We start from the raw sequence: 16,558 nt of genomic DNA on the forward strand, positions 1-16,558 counted from the left end.
TTTCAATATTAACGTTTATCGTCTATATGTACTTCAGCAATATATCGCACTTCAAAATTTGATATTGTGACAGGCCTAAATCCAGGAGGTTTTAAAGTCAGTAACCAAACTTGTTGCATATTGTGTTACATAAGACTATCAACTTTGAAGATATTCATGGGTTTTAGCTTCATATTCAAAAGATATAATATTTGGTGGTAAATTGCTAGTGCTACGGCAATGGTTTTAGATCATCATTCTGATACTGATACATAGCGGTGATGTTTTTTCCTGTTTTTTATAGCTTATTTGAACAGCTTCACTCTTCAACACAACATGCCCTCTGCCTCTTCTACAGTGTGGTAAAAAAGTATTTAGTCAGGCACCAATCGTGCAAGTTCTCCCACTTAAAGAGATGAGAGAGTCCTGTAATTTTCATCATAGGTGCACGTTAACTATGAGAATGAGGGAAAAAAATCACATTGTCTAATTTTTTAGCCAATTTATGTGCAAATTATGGTGGGAAATAAGTATTTGGTCAATAACAAAAGTTCATCTCAATATTTTATTATATAGCCTTTGTTGGCAATGAAAACGTAAAAGTAAAATGTAAAACGTTTCCTGTAAGTCTCCACAAGGTTTTCACACACTGTTGCTGGTAGTTTGACCCATTCCTCCTGCAGATCTGCTCTTTTCTGTGGGGTTGAGATCTTGTGTGTTTGGGATCATTGTCATGCTGAAAGACCCAGCCACGTTTCATTTTCAATACCTTTGCTGATGGAAGGAGGTTTTCACTCAAAATCTCACGATACATGGCCCCATTCATTCTTTCCTTTACACGGATCAGACCCTTTGCAGAAAAATAGCCCCAAAGCATGATGTTTCCACCCCCATGCTTCATAGTAGGTATGGTGTTCTTTGGATGCAACTCAGCATTCTTTCTCCTCCAAACACAAGTTGAGTTTTTACCAAAAAGTTCTATTTTGATTTCATCTGACCATATGCAATTCTCCCAATCCTCTTCTGGATCATTTAAATGCTCTCATGCATGGGAGTGCATGGGACTTTTGCTCACTGTTCTTGTGATCATTTTGACTCCATAGGGTGAGATCTTGTGTGGACCCCCAGATCGAGGGAGATTATCAGTAGTCTTGTATGTCTTCCGTTTTCTAATAATTGCTCTCACAATTGATTTCTTCACACCAAGCTGCTTATCTATTGCAGATTCAGTCTTCCCAGCCTGGTGCAGGTCTACAATTTTGTTTCTGGTGTCCTTTGACAGCTCTTTGGTCTTGTCATAGTTGAGTTTGGAGTCTGATTGTTTGAGGTTGTGGACAGGTGTCTTTTATACTGATAAGTTCAAACAGGTGCCATTAATACAGGTAACGAGGACAGAGAGGCCTCTTAAAGAAGAAGTTACAGGTCTGTGAGAGCCAGAAATTTTGCTTGTTTGTCTGTGACCAAAGAGGAATTTACTAATTAAAAAAAAAATCTTACAATGTGATTTCCTGGATTCTTTTCCTGCATCCTGTCTCTCATAGTTGAAGTGAACCTATGATAAAAATTACAGGCCTCTCTCATCTTTTTAAGTGGGAGAACTTGGGCAATTGGTGGCTGACTAAATACTTTTTTCCCCATTGTAATGTGCAAAATATTACAACCAGTTATGGGACATGTGGGTTTAAGATTAGTGTTTGTGTCGGTTGTCCTTCCTGTTAACTACTTTGGAGTATAGGCATGAAGTTTCATGAGGTTAGAGAGACAACTACAACAATATGCAAGTGAGTGGGGTTTGAACCAACAATCGTTCTGTGTGTGGGTGAATACTTCACTCACATCATCATTGTGTAATTCTGTGCTTACCATCATATTCATCTAATGGTGTAAGTAATGTACTCCATTGTCAAAGAAAGGGCATCTGGGGTAGAACATATCTTACTATGTGGCTGCTGAGTCTCAGCGGTATGGATGAATAAATAAAACATAAGCTGAAATAAAAAAGTTTCATATTTATACAGGGCTGAACAATGCAACTTTTCTGACAAGCATTGCTACTGCGATTAGATTTTAGATTTTATGTATGAATAATGGGATTTTGTTCAAAATTCACATTTTAAACACGTCCAGAATTGACAAAGTTGCTCAAATGTGAAGTGACAGACTAGTACACGAATCACATTTTAGAACAAGTTTGTACAGATCTAAAGTACAGGGTTAGCACATTTTAAGCAGAATTAAGACAGTATGGTATCTGCTAATTACAACCATTTTATTTGCGATATTGATTTAATTTGCGATTTCAATCCGATTGTGGTTTCGATTCAATTGTGATTTCGATTCAAATATTTTGATTCAATTGTGATTTCGATTCAAATTGCGATTTTGATTTGATTGCGATAAATCTTGCAGCCCTAGAAGTGAATGGTTAAACTATATTATACTATACTATTTGAGGCAATAGCATACTTTACCAGCAGTATAAATTGTCCCACTTGTTTTGGTTTCGCCTTTGTTTTAATCCGGATGAATAACTGGCGTAGTACATACGGCTTTAATGATTCATAGCTAATTATCCTCCCCGCATCTCCTCGTCCTCCCACCTGGATCCCTCCGGGTACCTGAAAAGCTCTCTTCTTTCTATTAAACCTGTACTGTATTTCTTTGTTGTGCACAGGCTGGATTTGGCTTTTATGTAACTGCGTAATCTAGTTCCATTCGCTGGGGGAAAACAAATTAAAATGTGACACCTCTTAGCGGTGCCTCCGTCTCCTGCCCTCGTCGTGTCAAGAGATGATAAACACTCTAAATATAGTCTGGTCTCACCTTCGCGTTTTAGACAGCGAGAAGGAATTCTGCCGCTTTGAAATATATAAGGGGCTGCAGATGTGCTAAAATGCTATATGCTACACACAGAGGAGGAAGTTCACAGCAATAGGAATGGTGTGACGTGGGGGAGTGGAGAGGTATCTTGTTAGCCGTGAAAAGTGTTTGGTGCTGGTTAAGAGTTAAAGTTAAGACTTAAAGTTAAAATAAATTTTGTGGACATTTTTGAAATATGTTTGAAGACATTTGGAAAAGTGTTTTATAACTTAAAGATGCCAGATTGTATTTTTGTCTGCTATAGTTATAATCTATGACACCTGTGGATCGTTATCATTTAAATCTCAATATTGATCTAAAATGACTTAATAAACTAAACTAAAATGACTTAATTAATAAAAGAAACAACTGACGTCCACATTAGAAATCGTGGTGCCCAATGGGACCGATGTTGCCATAAATGTCGTCACAACATAGCCATGTTGCTGTCAGCATAGCGCCCCCTATGGATAACGGTAGATCACACTAGCGAGTAACAGATTTTTTTTTTCATTTGTACCAAAGTAGCTACACAATGCTGCCGAATCCCATGTGTATCACCAATTAAGAAAGTAAAACTGAAGATCGCAGTAAGAACAGAGCAGTGGGCTTGTAAAGGTGGAGGTGAAAATGGGGATAGATCGGAGCAATGACGTCTTGAACACAAACATTTATGCATCACTCTAAATACAACTTCAAGAGGGTAAATTAGAAGGGGAAACAATATGGTTAAAAGCTGTAAATAGGTTTCAAATGTGTAAAAAAAAAAAAAGCAAACAGAGAATGCTTGGCTTCAGTGTGATGCCATCTGCTGGTAACAGTGGGGAGTAAGGCATGTTGAAAAGACCAAAAGCAGCAGAGCTGATAAAGGCAGTAGAAAACGGTTTCTTACTTTTCAAGGGAACTTAAGAACTGGCATGATCAGTTCAGACACATACACAACAACTCCAGTATGTTTTCATCAGACTTTATAGCATGGCTGATATATACTGTTACAAATTAATGTTTACTTCCTGGTTACAAAAGGACAGTACATTTTTTAATTTAAATGTTTTAGTTTTGAAAGCCAGGTAATTGAAAAAAATTATGTTAATAAGTGGGAGCATTACATTCACACCAACTATATATTAAGAGCTGATTATGAAGTGATTGTTTTTTTTGCATGTTGTTTCTTTGTGTAAGTACAGTATTGTTGCACTTATCAACTATGAAAAAAATAAGTAAAATAAAAAGTATATTTTAGAGTACAAGATGTAATGAGTAATGTGTAATGCGGATTTAGGGTTAGGAGTTTAATAGTGCACTTGTACTTATTCTGGTTTGGTCCTAGTTTGAGCCCTGTTTATTCCTGATGTAGTCTTGGTTTGATCCTGTTCTAGTTCTGGTCTAGTTAAAGTCTATTCCAGGTTTAGTTACGAGTTAAGATTCTACCACTGTAGCCCCCTTAGATGTTTATGATCTGAAAATAGGAACAAATTGACACAAAATCTGACCTGTTTGAAAGCTGTAGATGTCCTTTCTCAACTGAACACAAGCAGTTTGTGACTACATTGGAAAAAACGCTTTCCAGAGCAGAGCCACACCAGACCAGGGCCACACCAGACCAGAGCCACAGAACCACACCAGACCAGAGCCACAGAGCCACACCAGACCAGAGCCACAGAGCCACACCAGACCAGAGCCACAGAACCACACCAGACCAGAGCCACAGAACCACACCAGACCAGAGCCACAGAGCCACAACAGACCAGAGCCACAGAACCACACCAGACCAGAGCCACACCAAACTAGAGCCACAGAGCCACACCAGACCAGAGCCACAGAACCACACCAGACCAGAGCCACAGAACCACACCAGACCAGAGCCACAGAACAACACCAGACCAGAGCCACAGAGCCACACCAGACCAGAGCCACAGAGCCACACCAGACCAGAGCCACAGAACCACACCAGACCAGAGCCACAGAACCACACCAGACCAGAGCCACAGAACCACACCAGACCAGAGCCACAGAACCACACCAGACCAGAGCCACAGAGCCACACCAGACCAGAGCCACAGAACCACACCAGACCAGAGCCACAGAACCACACCAGACCAGAGCCACAGAGCCACAACAGACCAGAGCCACAGAACCACACCAGACCAGAGCCACACCAAACTAGAGCCACAGAGCCACACCAGACCAGAGCCACAGAACCACACCAGACCAGAGCCACAGAACCACACCAGACCAGACCAGACCCAAGGAGGAAAGCAAACTTGACTTGGCTTTTAACAGCATTATCTGTGTATATAATTTAGCAGAATGGCGTCATGGAGACGAAAACAGAGCAGAGCAGGGGTCTGTGTGTGCGCACGTCTGTGTGTGCGTGTGTGTGTGTGGGAGGCCCTCCATGAACAGCAGCACACGTAATAAACCCACTCTTTCTGAATCATACCTGGACCATACCGACTGATTGTTGATAGCACACTTGAAATAATAGGCTGCATATATCTATTTGGTCAATGAGCTGTAATTGTGTTGTTTCAGATGTGCTTTTGAAATTGTAATATCCTTAAGAGTTAAATATGGAGGTGGGGGACTGCAGCTAAGAATTCTATGGTAGAAAAAAAGCATAAGGCTTGTTTCATTATGGCTAATATCTCTGCCATTACCGCGTCTATCAATATAAAACAAAAACTAGTTCTTCCCTTTCTTTTTTCCTCATAAGCAGGCATATTTGTTTTGATACAGGTGGACCATGAGTGTCCCTGATTGGCCAATCCACCTGTCAATCATGCCCATCTGAACTCAGGGAGATTCACCATGACCAGACTCACGTGTCCGTAAAAAGGCCTGTCACGAAAACACATTTTGAAGCATAATATATAGCTACAGAGAAATATTGCAATAAACGATGCTCTTGAAAATACTTTATGTCAATGATAAAAAGCAAGGTAATCCAGTTTTCCAGTTTTTATATAGACAGCATCATTAAAAGGCCTGAGCTGCAACAAATAAAAAGCAGAAGGAACCAATAATAAGCCATAGAAGTTATACATAGTGATTATCATGACAGGCCTCCGTAAAGTAATTGGAGATGTGTGCATTTTGCCCAGTATAATAATAATCTTATTCAACATTTGCGTACTTTCTGCTTGGATTTCTTTCAGTAATTGTGTACTGCCAGTGTGACCCAGCCTTCTATCTAAAATTATTCTCTGTGTTTTTTTTCTTCTCTCCACAATGTTGGCCTCACTAAAATGAAGCAAATGATTATGGTCTGTGTAGCCACCTTTTCTGCTACAATGAACAGCAGGAGCTTACCACCACCATCTGAAAAATATGGCTGTGATATTACGATGTACACGTTTTTTTCCTATTACCACTAAATGATGACTTCTGGTTTAACTCAGGTAAAAGTTACAGCTATTTCTGACTTGCATGTCGCGGTTTGGTGTGGGCAAACAGAGAGTGAACCTAAAGCATGTGGCTACCTGTTTGTGCCGCTCTGTACCAGAACGGCGGGGGTGCCCAGGTGCATGCTGGTCCATGGCTGGTGTGCTATAATCAGCTCCTTCCATCACCTGCTGCTCCTGTCAGTTGGAGTAGAGGAGACAAGGGGGGCTGTCACTGCATCAGGCCCATACACCCTACCGAGACAGAGCTGAAGATTCATAACTCCGTACTTTGTGATAAAAAAATATTCCAGATACCATACATAGCTATGCGTGCAAATTAATATGTTTATCTTTTATTGATCAATGGTTGTGTAATTGTTTTATCTTGGTCAAACAACACTTTTTTTTGTGAAACTGCGTTGCAATTGGGCTTAGAGTTGCAATTTATGTTTTAAAGAAGACATATTGTGCTTGTGTCTGCTATATAGTTATAATCCATGACACCTGTGGATCATTATGTTATTGTTATGTAATTTGAACATTTGAAATCACAGTGTTCATCTAAAACGGCTTAATAAAAGAAACAAATCTGCCAACTTCTGCATTAGAAAACTGCGGTGCCCAACGGGAGCTGACGTCGCTGTAAACGTCATCACAACAAAAAAACGCTCACCTCCTATGGATAGCTGCAGATCACATTACCGAGCAGCAGATTTTTTTCATTTGTACCAAAATTACTATGCGACGCTGCTGAATCCTACGCGTATCACCGATTAGGAAACAAGAACATAGTAAGTACAGAACAGTGGGCATGTACCGGTGGCCGTGAAAATGGGGGTTGATCGGAGCAATGCAGGAAACTCCAAAAACGCCTGTGAGGGACTGAGGCATTTTTCAGACACAAACATTATTTCAAGTTATACTAGGTGAAATGTCAAGGCAAGATATCAAGCATAGTGTGTCAGTGTCAGTCATTCTTTCCAAATATGTTATAGTATTGTCTGATAGAGTAAAGAAAAAAATGGCTCAGCTGACTATGGAGTTAGAGACTGGACCAGGGAGACAGAGCACGAGGCTGACACAAAGTGAAACAAATGACTGGAATAAAGACTGTGAGAAGCTGGTGAGTGAGAACGATGCTATTTTTGACACAGCAATTTTCAGAAGCTACAAAACAGAGCCAGCGCTTCAGGCTCAGTGCAGACGCTTGGCAGACTTTGTGATCGGGGGCGGGGGGATCCATTTCAGCGCGGCCTGTAATTACTAATGAGTTGGTTTATCTTCTCCTGGAGTTGATGAAGTATTTCATGCAGATAATCCTCATGGAGAACATTACATTCTTATTACAACAATAAGATAATGAAATGTCTCTCATTACAGTGCCATCCATTCTGCTGACTAAGTGGCAAATTTATTAGCAAAATATGAAAATATTGCAGTTGTACAGCACAGGTCTGATTGCTTTTTTACAGAATTCAAATTTTTGGTTACAATCCAAATTTACTGTCAAAATGGTCAATTGAAATAATATAGAAATCAAATCATGAAAATCGTATTTATTTATTTATTTATTGAAATATCTATTATCAGTCACACCCCCATTGTTACTGGTAGTGGTGGTGACCATGGCAATGTCCCTCTGCTCTTCCCATAGATTGTATATATAAATGGACATAGCCACCCCAATAGCTGCCGCGTTCCAAATAGGAAGTGATCATGTTGGCCTCTCGAGAAGATCTGGTCACAAAGAACGAGAAGAGAGCAGCTATAGCTGCGTTCAAAACTTGCCACCAAGCTCAGTGTGAACACTGGATGGAACATGTCCAGAATGAGCACAGAAAGAGCTTGAAGCCCAAGAGGATGAGATCAGGCTGCTCAAAGAGGGTAACAAGATGGACAAACTGAAAGCAACCAAAAAGAAACATCAAAGGAAGTCTGAATGTCGCAAACCTGAAAAAATAGACTCTTCTGGATATGATCAGCCAGATGTTCTATCAAGTCACTACCCTCAAGCAGAGCCCGAAAGAATCACAGGAGGAGAAGGAGGCTCTGAAGAGTCTGGTGACCCAGCTATGGAGTGCCCCCTACGAGAAGGACCTGGCCATAGCAGCAGCACAGAGCAGAGTGGACTACCTGGAGAGAGAGGCAGAAGCTGTCAACTAAAGTGTCTACTCTAACATCTGCCCTAACAGAGCAGAGGAGCACCATTATAAAGGCTCACTGTCAAATGGAGGTGCTGGAGAAAGAAAGACAGAATCTGAAGAATGAACTGTCCTCTGTAAGATCTGCCCTAACAGAGCAGAGGACAGACGGGAGTTCAAGAAACAAGTGTCTACTCTCACATCTGTGCTGACAAAACAGAAAAGCACCACCAGAGAGGCGGAGCGCAAACTCCAAACCCTGCAGGATGAGAATATCGGACTGGAGCCTGTAGTTAAAGATCTCTGTCCAAAGACAAACGCACCACTGAAGTCCTCCACTCCAGATTAACAGAACAGGAGAAAACTATACAACGGCACCAGGCCAAGGAACAAACCTTAAACCAGGACCACCAAACTGAGAGTCACGTTTAATGTCCCCATTGAAAACTTCCATGCTGCTTTTGTTTCCACTCTGCCACAAGACACAGGATACAGGAGTGCAGAGGGTGATCCTGGAGCAAATGATACAGGAACTATCTGAGGCTCTGATCACTTCAGAAGAAACCAACTCTGCTCTAAAGCAAGAGAACAAAGACCTTCAGGAAACTACGAACACTCAAGGGGAGATGTGACAGCAGGCTACCAACAGGTGCAAGAAGAAAAGGAGAGGTTCTTGTAGACCATGTAGACCAACTTTAGCCATCGATATTAGACAGCTCAGAGTAGCAGTTAGTATTAACCAACACACAAAGTCTAGTCAAAAATATAGTATAAATCTTCAGCCGTTTATGTAAATTATGAGTATTTGGTAACATATCATATAGCTACAACATTTTTTTTTAATGTTTATTATATAAATCATTTTACTGAGCCATTAAATATGTAATTTGGCTGTTTTTGTTTGCTTTTTTATATTAGGACATGTAGGCCTCTTGTAATGTAAGCCTGAATACAATAAATTCAATGTCATTATTTTTGTAGGCCTATAGCGAGAGGGGATTGCGTCCAAAACGGCGCTCTGTCCTGAACACAGACTGTTGACATAGCTAACCTGCTAACCGGCATGTCCCAAATAGGAAGTAAGCATGGGCACACTTCCTGCTACATCGACTCTGTTCCCAATTCATTTTCTTTTCACCCCTCTCTCCGTAAGTGCTGCTGTAAGGCTAATCATTTTGGTCTTAAAATGTTTTTGTTAACTTTTTTTTTCGTAAACCAAGATACGAACATTAATAATCAGGTGCCTTCTGGCGTTAGGAACAGATTTGATTGACAGTGTTGTTAAGTACCCGCTCCCTGCTAAACCAATGGTGTGGGCGGGTAGGGGCGTTACCTTCTGCCTTGCTGCGGATTGGCTCCTTGGTTGCTATGAAACTCGCGGTCGTAAATCCAAATATGGAACTCGGCTCCAAATTCGCCCCTATAACTGCTAACCTCAATGACCTTCATTTGGTTGGAGCCACACTATGGGTGACGAAGCTTGATTACCAAATGTGAATGTAGAGGGGCAGACAATATGACCTGTGAAAAAAGGAGACTGGGAATCTGGAACCATAGTAATGAAAAAGGGGAGACGTTGAATGCATTTGAATGATTTTGTTTGGTGAAGGAGGAAATTCAGGAATTCTGTTATTAATTTATGCTCCCATTTCAAAACTATGTAACAAAGTAAAAGTAAACTCTACATAGCCCTCCACAGCTTTACCTTTGTATTATTTTTAGAAAACAAAACCTTGGGAAGAACTGGAAAACAAGACATCCAACTGCAAAACAAGGCCACTTGATGTCATTTTGTTATGCTTATATAATCGCAAAAAAAAAGTAATCTCTTGCACATTCCAAGTAGACCAAAATAAACTAATTATGCATAAGACTTAACACAGGCCGCAGCATGAACCTCACAATTAGTATGCTTCAGGTGTTTGTTACATTTGCCTATAGCTCTGTGGCCATATGGTTAGTGTGTGTGGCTACATTCAGTATGCTAATCACTTGCCTCGGTATCAAGAGCCACTACTGCAATATATTGGAAAGTGTCGGCCATATTTCCAATTTGTCTCGGAGTAACACAGGGACTATTCGTATCTAAGGCCGTTCTGGTTCTTATTATTCATAAAATATTAATATGAAAAATAATGGTTTTACACATGTACAAAAGATGTTCAGATCCCACAAGACCAAGATAGCATTTTCAACACTGAAGTTAAATTTGAATAATTTTTAATGTCACAGTGGATGAAATTTAAATTAAAAAGATATTGAAAGTTGAACGTGTCTCTGCTCTCTTCTTACAACAGCAAATTTTGATGTCATTTATTGTTCTGTAGTGTTTTTTCACCCTCTGCAGTGGGTGCCCGCAGTGCAGCATCTGAATGTAACTGGACAGAACTGGAATTTTAAGAAATAGAGAAGCAATAGGTACAATTTGAAAGAAATCGTCAAAATGTATGTGGGGTTTTTTTTTCTCTGCAGAGTTTGCGTGTTTTCTCTGTATGTCTGAGGGTCTGAGAGGTTTTGCTAGAGACAATTCTAATCCGTGTCCGTGCACAAGCACCTGAGGCTTTTTAAAGGCATAAAACTAATCACACTCGTAATTTCTCTGTTACTGAAGTAAAATAGGGGCTTATTTGTATTCCCTGCCTTTAAACTTAATAGGGAAAACCGCAGTAAAACACAGCAATATACAGCTCTTTTATGCATCTATCCTTGAGTCTCTGCAGAGCGTATTGTGACAAAGTGGGCTCCTTTGTGTTCCATTTATGTAATTTGTTCATTCACCATAATTTAGCATAACCATCCAAACTAAACTGCTGAGCATAATTATCCTGGGTTTGTTTTGTTTTAGTCTTTAAGTACTTTAAGTTCTTTAAGTATTCTTCTTTTTATAGTTTTAATTGAACTGTTTATGGGACTTAAACCCACCAGACACTACAGGATTATTGGCCAGATTTTTTCTCCCTGACTTCGGGGAGGCGTGACCCGACTTAGAATGTTCATATCCAATTTTGAATCCGCTGCGCTCCTCATGTGAGTGGTGTCAGAGTAATTCTGAGCTGCTCTTCACTGCTACTGCACCAGCCAATACAACAGAGTGTCAGGAGCAAACGGAGTGATGGACACAGAGGAGCAATTCAAACTCAGGAAATATCAAGAATAATTAGGCAACTTCATTACCTGTCGTAAAGTTGAACTGCAGCATTCTCATCCATTTTAGAGTCTGAAAGCGAGTCGTTTTACTCTAGACAGGAAACAGCTGATGCGAGGTGCTCTATAGTTTTGATAGCTCACAACTTTTAGCCTTCAATTTTAGCAATTTTAATAGATTCTTGTGTGCGTCTCTTCGCTGCAGTCTTGCTCGGGGATTATAAGATTTTAATATCTAGTGTGTGGCGGTCTTTAGAGCCATGTAAATGTTATAGCTAGGTTTTAAGTGAAAAGTACTTACCTGGAGGAGGTTCTTACTCTCTTGTCTCAGTCTCCTACTTTTATGATCTAAGCATTCAAATTTTTATTTTGTTTTTATTTTAGAATTATCTTTCTGCCCTACTGAAGACATTGCTGATTCTCTCTTGCATGTGTTTTCCAGATCGACCAGTGAAATCCTGCCTGTCGTCCACCTGCTGAGTCTGACCTTTGACCTCCTTCCATGTCCCGCTGTCCTCTGATGTAAGAATTTCTGTTTGTTTACACTGCTGCCTCCAGGGGGCACTCTGCTCCTTGTCAATGTCACTGACCTATGCAGACAACAAAGAACAGTTAATACACAAATAAACAAACAGGGATAAACAGCCCACAGACACAGACCTGGGCTTTGTCATGTGGTGGAACAGAGAAGGCACGCGCATAATGAAAGAATGCACATGGATTTTAAGGATTATATTTGAAGTAAATGTAATAGTCATAGTATTGTCATAGTAGCAGCAGTAATTTCTTTTTTTTTTAAAGGCTCACAATGCATCTTTTTTGGTGGAGGGTTCACCACTTGCTTGTCTCTAGGAGGGTTGTAGGGTTGTCGAATCGATACTAAAACTAGTATCGAAACTAGATATTCATTTGAGCAGGTATTGATACTAAAAACGTCACATTCACCAGACAGAAATTAACCTTTCCTGAAAAGCTTTAGAATGATCTTGAACTGTATAAGACACATAGACTAGTATACACCCATGGACCACTGTGGAACCTACCTGGATGACGGGGATTACACGGCTTTAAGGCCACATGGGAATATAAAAGAAAGTACTACGATTAATATTGAAAATCACATTCTATTGTCTAAAGAAAAAGTGTTTTTATTACCATTGTAGTATTGGAATCAGTATTGAGCATCGAGTCTATTGCTTGGTATTGAAATGAATTTTTTTTATTTCGTGACAACTTTAGTCTCGAGCAATGTTGTCCCATAGTCTCTGCCACATTAATTCATCCAGAATCTAACCCCACAACCTTTTAGATGAGAGGCAACAATGCCAACCGCTCACTGTGCAGCTCTCTTTCCCCAGATTAATTGCAGAGGATCACAGCAAACTTGTTTTTACTAAATTAGGTGCACTGAAGCGGTTCACTATATGGCAAAGTCTAGCGGCTAGCCTATTCCTGGAACACTTTGGCAGTTAGCAAAGAGCAGCATCTGAATAACATGCGGACATATGTGGGTGGGCAGATGGCAAACATGTGTTTACCATGGGTTACATCATTTGCCTATTTACATTATAATCATAACAATGCTACATATTCAATCTAATTTCTACTTTTTTGTGTTTGCAGGTATTATAGAAGCCTTTGTTGGACGTGAGTACAGAATGTTACTAGAGTTTAGGTAATGGGGTGCTGTTATGTGATGCATGTGTGGTTTTGGGATGTGCAGGTTGGATGGAGAACAGGTCGAATGTCCGCTGGAACGATCGTGATAACCGGGGGAATACTGGCCGGAGTCATACTTCTGTGCATCATAGCAGTGCTCTGTTACTGTAGACTCCAGGTACCTACACATCACTCTTTATCTAAGTATAGTCAGTGTTTGTTTTTGTTCAGTTGGTCAAACATTCATATAGTTTATAATAGATCAACTGTTTTGGTAAGAAGACTGTTTCCTAAATGATCACAACAAAACTCTTTAAGCTCATATATATTGTCATACATTTCATTTGCAAATTTGTAGGTTTGTACATTTGAGTTGGCACATTTATCAAGGCTCCAATTATTTAGATAATAGAGTATTCTCTGGAAAAAACAAAATATCTTGTCTCTTTATTGAAAAATCTCATTGTAGCTGTAGTTTAGACCTCTATAAACATGCTCTGAAATGTCCCTGTGTCAGATACCCTCCACGTGTCTCCAGGGGGTCTTATTCTGCTTAAAAGCTGCTAACCATGTAGTTTAGACCTTCACAAACATGTTCTGGTATTCTTGTATTAGTTTATCTGTTCATATTTCAGTCTTCTCCCAAACATTAACGCTCCTGGAGTTGTTTACAATGTGCACTCTGAACCGAATCCTACTTTTTAAACAAATATAGCAAATCTAATCACAAAAAATTAAATTAAATAAAAAAAAAATGAAATATGCAATTAGATTTATTTCAAAATGACGCAGCACCAAATTGTGAGTTTTTCAGTTTAGGACCGTATAGTTAAATAATAGTAATATAAAAGTAATAAAAAGTATAATATAGTATAGACATGATAACTTATAGTCTCAAAAATATTCTCAAGTTTTGAACAGATGGTTTGTCAAATCATTTTTAAAAAAAACCCTTTTCCCCATTTATAAAATATCCAGTATGAGTAGATGAGTTAAAATGTGTTAACGTGTCAAATAAGTCACATTTCAAGTCATTTTTCAGCTGAGTATATGATACATGTGTGAATGCAGTTTTCTACATTTCCAGATGAGACTACAGCAAGGGAAAGTGAGTGAGTTAGCTGAAAATTTGGTATTTTTTGGTATTTAAACGTAAAAAAGTCTTTATATAAATACATTGTTTCCTAGTACTTTTGTCTACTCAAATAGTTGTTTTTGCGTGAACTCCTGTGCAGTTGTAGTCTTGTGAGAGCAGTTTGGGTCAGATATGTAAAAACATGTCATCGTTTTGAGAGCTTTCGCCACGCCCCCTTTTTAGTCAACTTTTTGGTCAACAAAGAATTTCTTTAATGGACTGCAGGGCTACAGACTACTACACTGTCTTGCGCAGAATATAGCTAATTATAACCCTATATACATCTGATAACAGAAATCTTTTTGGCCAGCTATAGCTTCTCAGTTCTCGCCTCTTGATTCATAACATCACTTTCACGTTCCTTCCCCCTCCATCTCCCCTGCCTTTAGTATTACTGCTGTAAGAAGCCTGAAGCAGAGGTGGGCCTGGGCTCTCTGGGGGCCGACCCTCTCTCTCACTTCCCCTGCGACGCCTGCGCCGCTCTGGAGATGGACGGGACCGACATCACCCCCGTGTCCCTGGACCAGCTGTGCACCCCCTCCCCCATGTCCCCCATGTCCCCCGCCTCCCCCCTCAGCCTGTGCCCCTCCTGCCCCTCCTGCTCGCCGGGACTGGCCCAACACCATGAGCTGCTCAACGGGGGCGAGCGGCTGGGCTTCCACACCTATTACGAGCCCCCCTCCCACGGCTCCACCTTGCCCCACACGCCCTCCCCCCTCAGCCTGAGTTTCTACGGGTCTTCGGAGATGTTCCCCCCTCCCCCGCCGCCGCTGCAGTCCTACAGCACAGATGTTTGACTGTCATGGTGATATTCATAATACGAGCACAGGCTGCCACAACATGGACAATAACAGCACATTCACATACACTGCAAAAAAGAGGAATATTTATGTTTGCTGAAATGACTTGAATTCTGAATGTCAATTTTTAAGTAGTTAACTATATTTTCTACTTGGCCTCGACAATTTTTTTCCTTGTATTTTAAGGTAAATCATCTGCCAGAGGAGTAAGTAAATAACACTGGCAAATATACTACTGTAATTTAAAGTGGAACTAAACACAGCGTTAACTTTTTTTTGCGACTTAACTGTGTACATGGTGTTTTAATAGTACTGTCTACTGTTCCCAGTCATTTTTGCCATTTTAGTGTAAACTAAGTAAATTTGCAGCTTTGTGGTCAAAACATACAAAAACAGCCTGCGTGCTGCCTCCAGTGGCCCTTTCACTTTTAAGTATTTGGTGACATCACGCATGACTGCCCTGGTGTGTGTTTCTGGTGTTTCTGTTTGCAAACACGTGGCTGTGAAGTGTGGATACCTGTTTGACCAATCACACTGTTCCTCATATGTTCAGACCACGCCCCTGCTCCCCTTTCACTCTCTTTTTAGTCTGCAGGCACTGCCCAGTTTAACAGCTCTATTTGTGATGTGGTTGTGGGCAGAGTTTAGGTGTTTAGTCTCACTTTAAGCCTCATAAGTTGATCACTCTAAATGAATCAAATTCAAATCAAATTCATATTCTGAATTCAAGTTATTTTAACTTCAAATGTTGCAGTACTAACAATGACTCTGTACAGCACACAATAATGAAGCCACAACTGCTTGTGATGTGTGTTCAAATAGATTTTTTTCTATAACTAACTTCAATTTCTTTTTTGACAGTTCACAGTTCAAACTGACAATAATATAATATTGTTTTAAAAAAAACATAAAGTTACTGATTATACAGACACTCGATAAATAAGGGCATTGTGGAAGTGCAGTGTCTACATTTCAAGTAGAATTAGAACAAAGTACTTTAAAGTTTTTATTATTTATGGAGATGGAATAATATTGGTTGATGTTCAAAGTTTAAGCATCTTTAGCCATGTTTGACTTTTTATTACCTGAAGTTATAATCATCGCAGTCACAAAATTACAATGCACTGGTTTTGAACTACTGAATAAATTCCGCCACAATCTTCTTATGTTCTGGTGAGAGCACATAGCACATTCACATTTATGTCACTACTTCTTGAGAAACTTCGTATTTCAAGTCTGGATAAATGAACCCAAATTAAACTTTTTCAGCTGAAGCGAGGTGTGACAGCCAAACTCCCTCATAGCAGTATTTCCCTGCTCACAGTCTTATTGAAACCATAAAACTCTTGCTTCTTTCCCCTGGGAGCTTCTAATTGTAAAAAAGACTTTGAAACTTGAGTGACAATATAAAGAGTCCCACTACGGTGCTCTGGGGTACTCCTAAGGGACCTGTAT

At 40.0% G+C, this 16,558-nt stretch overlaps 2 protein-coding genes across 2 annotated transcripts in view; one reads left to right on the forward strand and one right to left on the reverse strand.

Annotated features, from left to right (window-relative positions):
- crlf1a (cytokine receptor-like factor 1a) overlaps window positions 1-16,558 on the reverse strand; it is a 227,773-nt gene that overhangs the window by 155,468 nt on the left and 55,747 nt on the right. The gene's annotated exons all lie outside the window — the stretch shown is intronic.
- Window positions 13,254-15,100, forward strand: LOC117391003 (protein FAM163A-like). The gene is made up of 3 exons (XM_055231299.1): window positions 13,254-13,346; window positions 14,256-14,276; window positions 14,693-15,100. The coding sequence occupies exons 1-3, from the start codon at window positions 13,254-13,256 to the stop codon at window positions 15,098-15,100; spliced, it is 522 nt and encodes a 173-aa protein (XP_055087274.1).

This window comes from Periophthalmus magnuspinnatus, chromosome 22, assembly GCF_009829125.3.
Source record: "Periophthalmus magnuspinnatus isolate fPerMag1 chromosome 22, fPerMag1.2.pri, whole genome shotgun sequence".
Taxonomy (NCBI): Eukaryota; Metazoa; Chordata; class Actinopteri; order Gobiiformes; family Gobiidae; genus Periophthalmus; species Periophthalmus magnuspinnatus.

Bases quoted from the DNA above. Each gene is read 5' to 3' on its own strand.
- LOC117391003 (XM_055231299.1), top strand. From the start codon at position 13,254: ATGTCCGCTGGAACGATCGTGATAACCGGGGGAATACTGGCCGGAGTC. The intron at 13,347-14,255 runs GTACCTACACAT...CTACATTTCCAG, and splicing joins TCTGTTACTGTAGACTCCAG to ATGAGACTACAGCAAGGGAA. The intron at 14,277-14,692 runs GTGAGTGAGTTA...CCCTGCCTTTAG, and splicing joins TGAGACTACAGCAAGGGAAA to TATTACTGCTGTAAGAAGCC.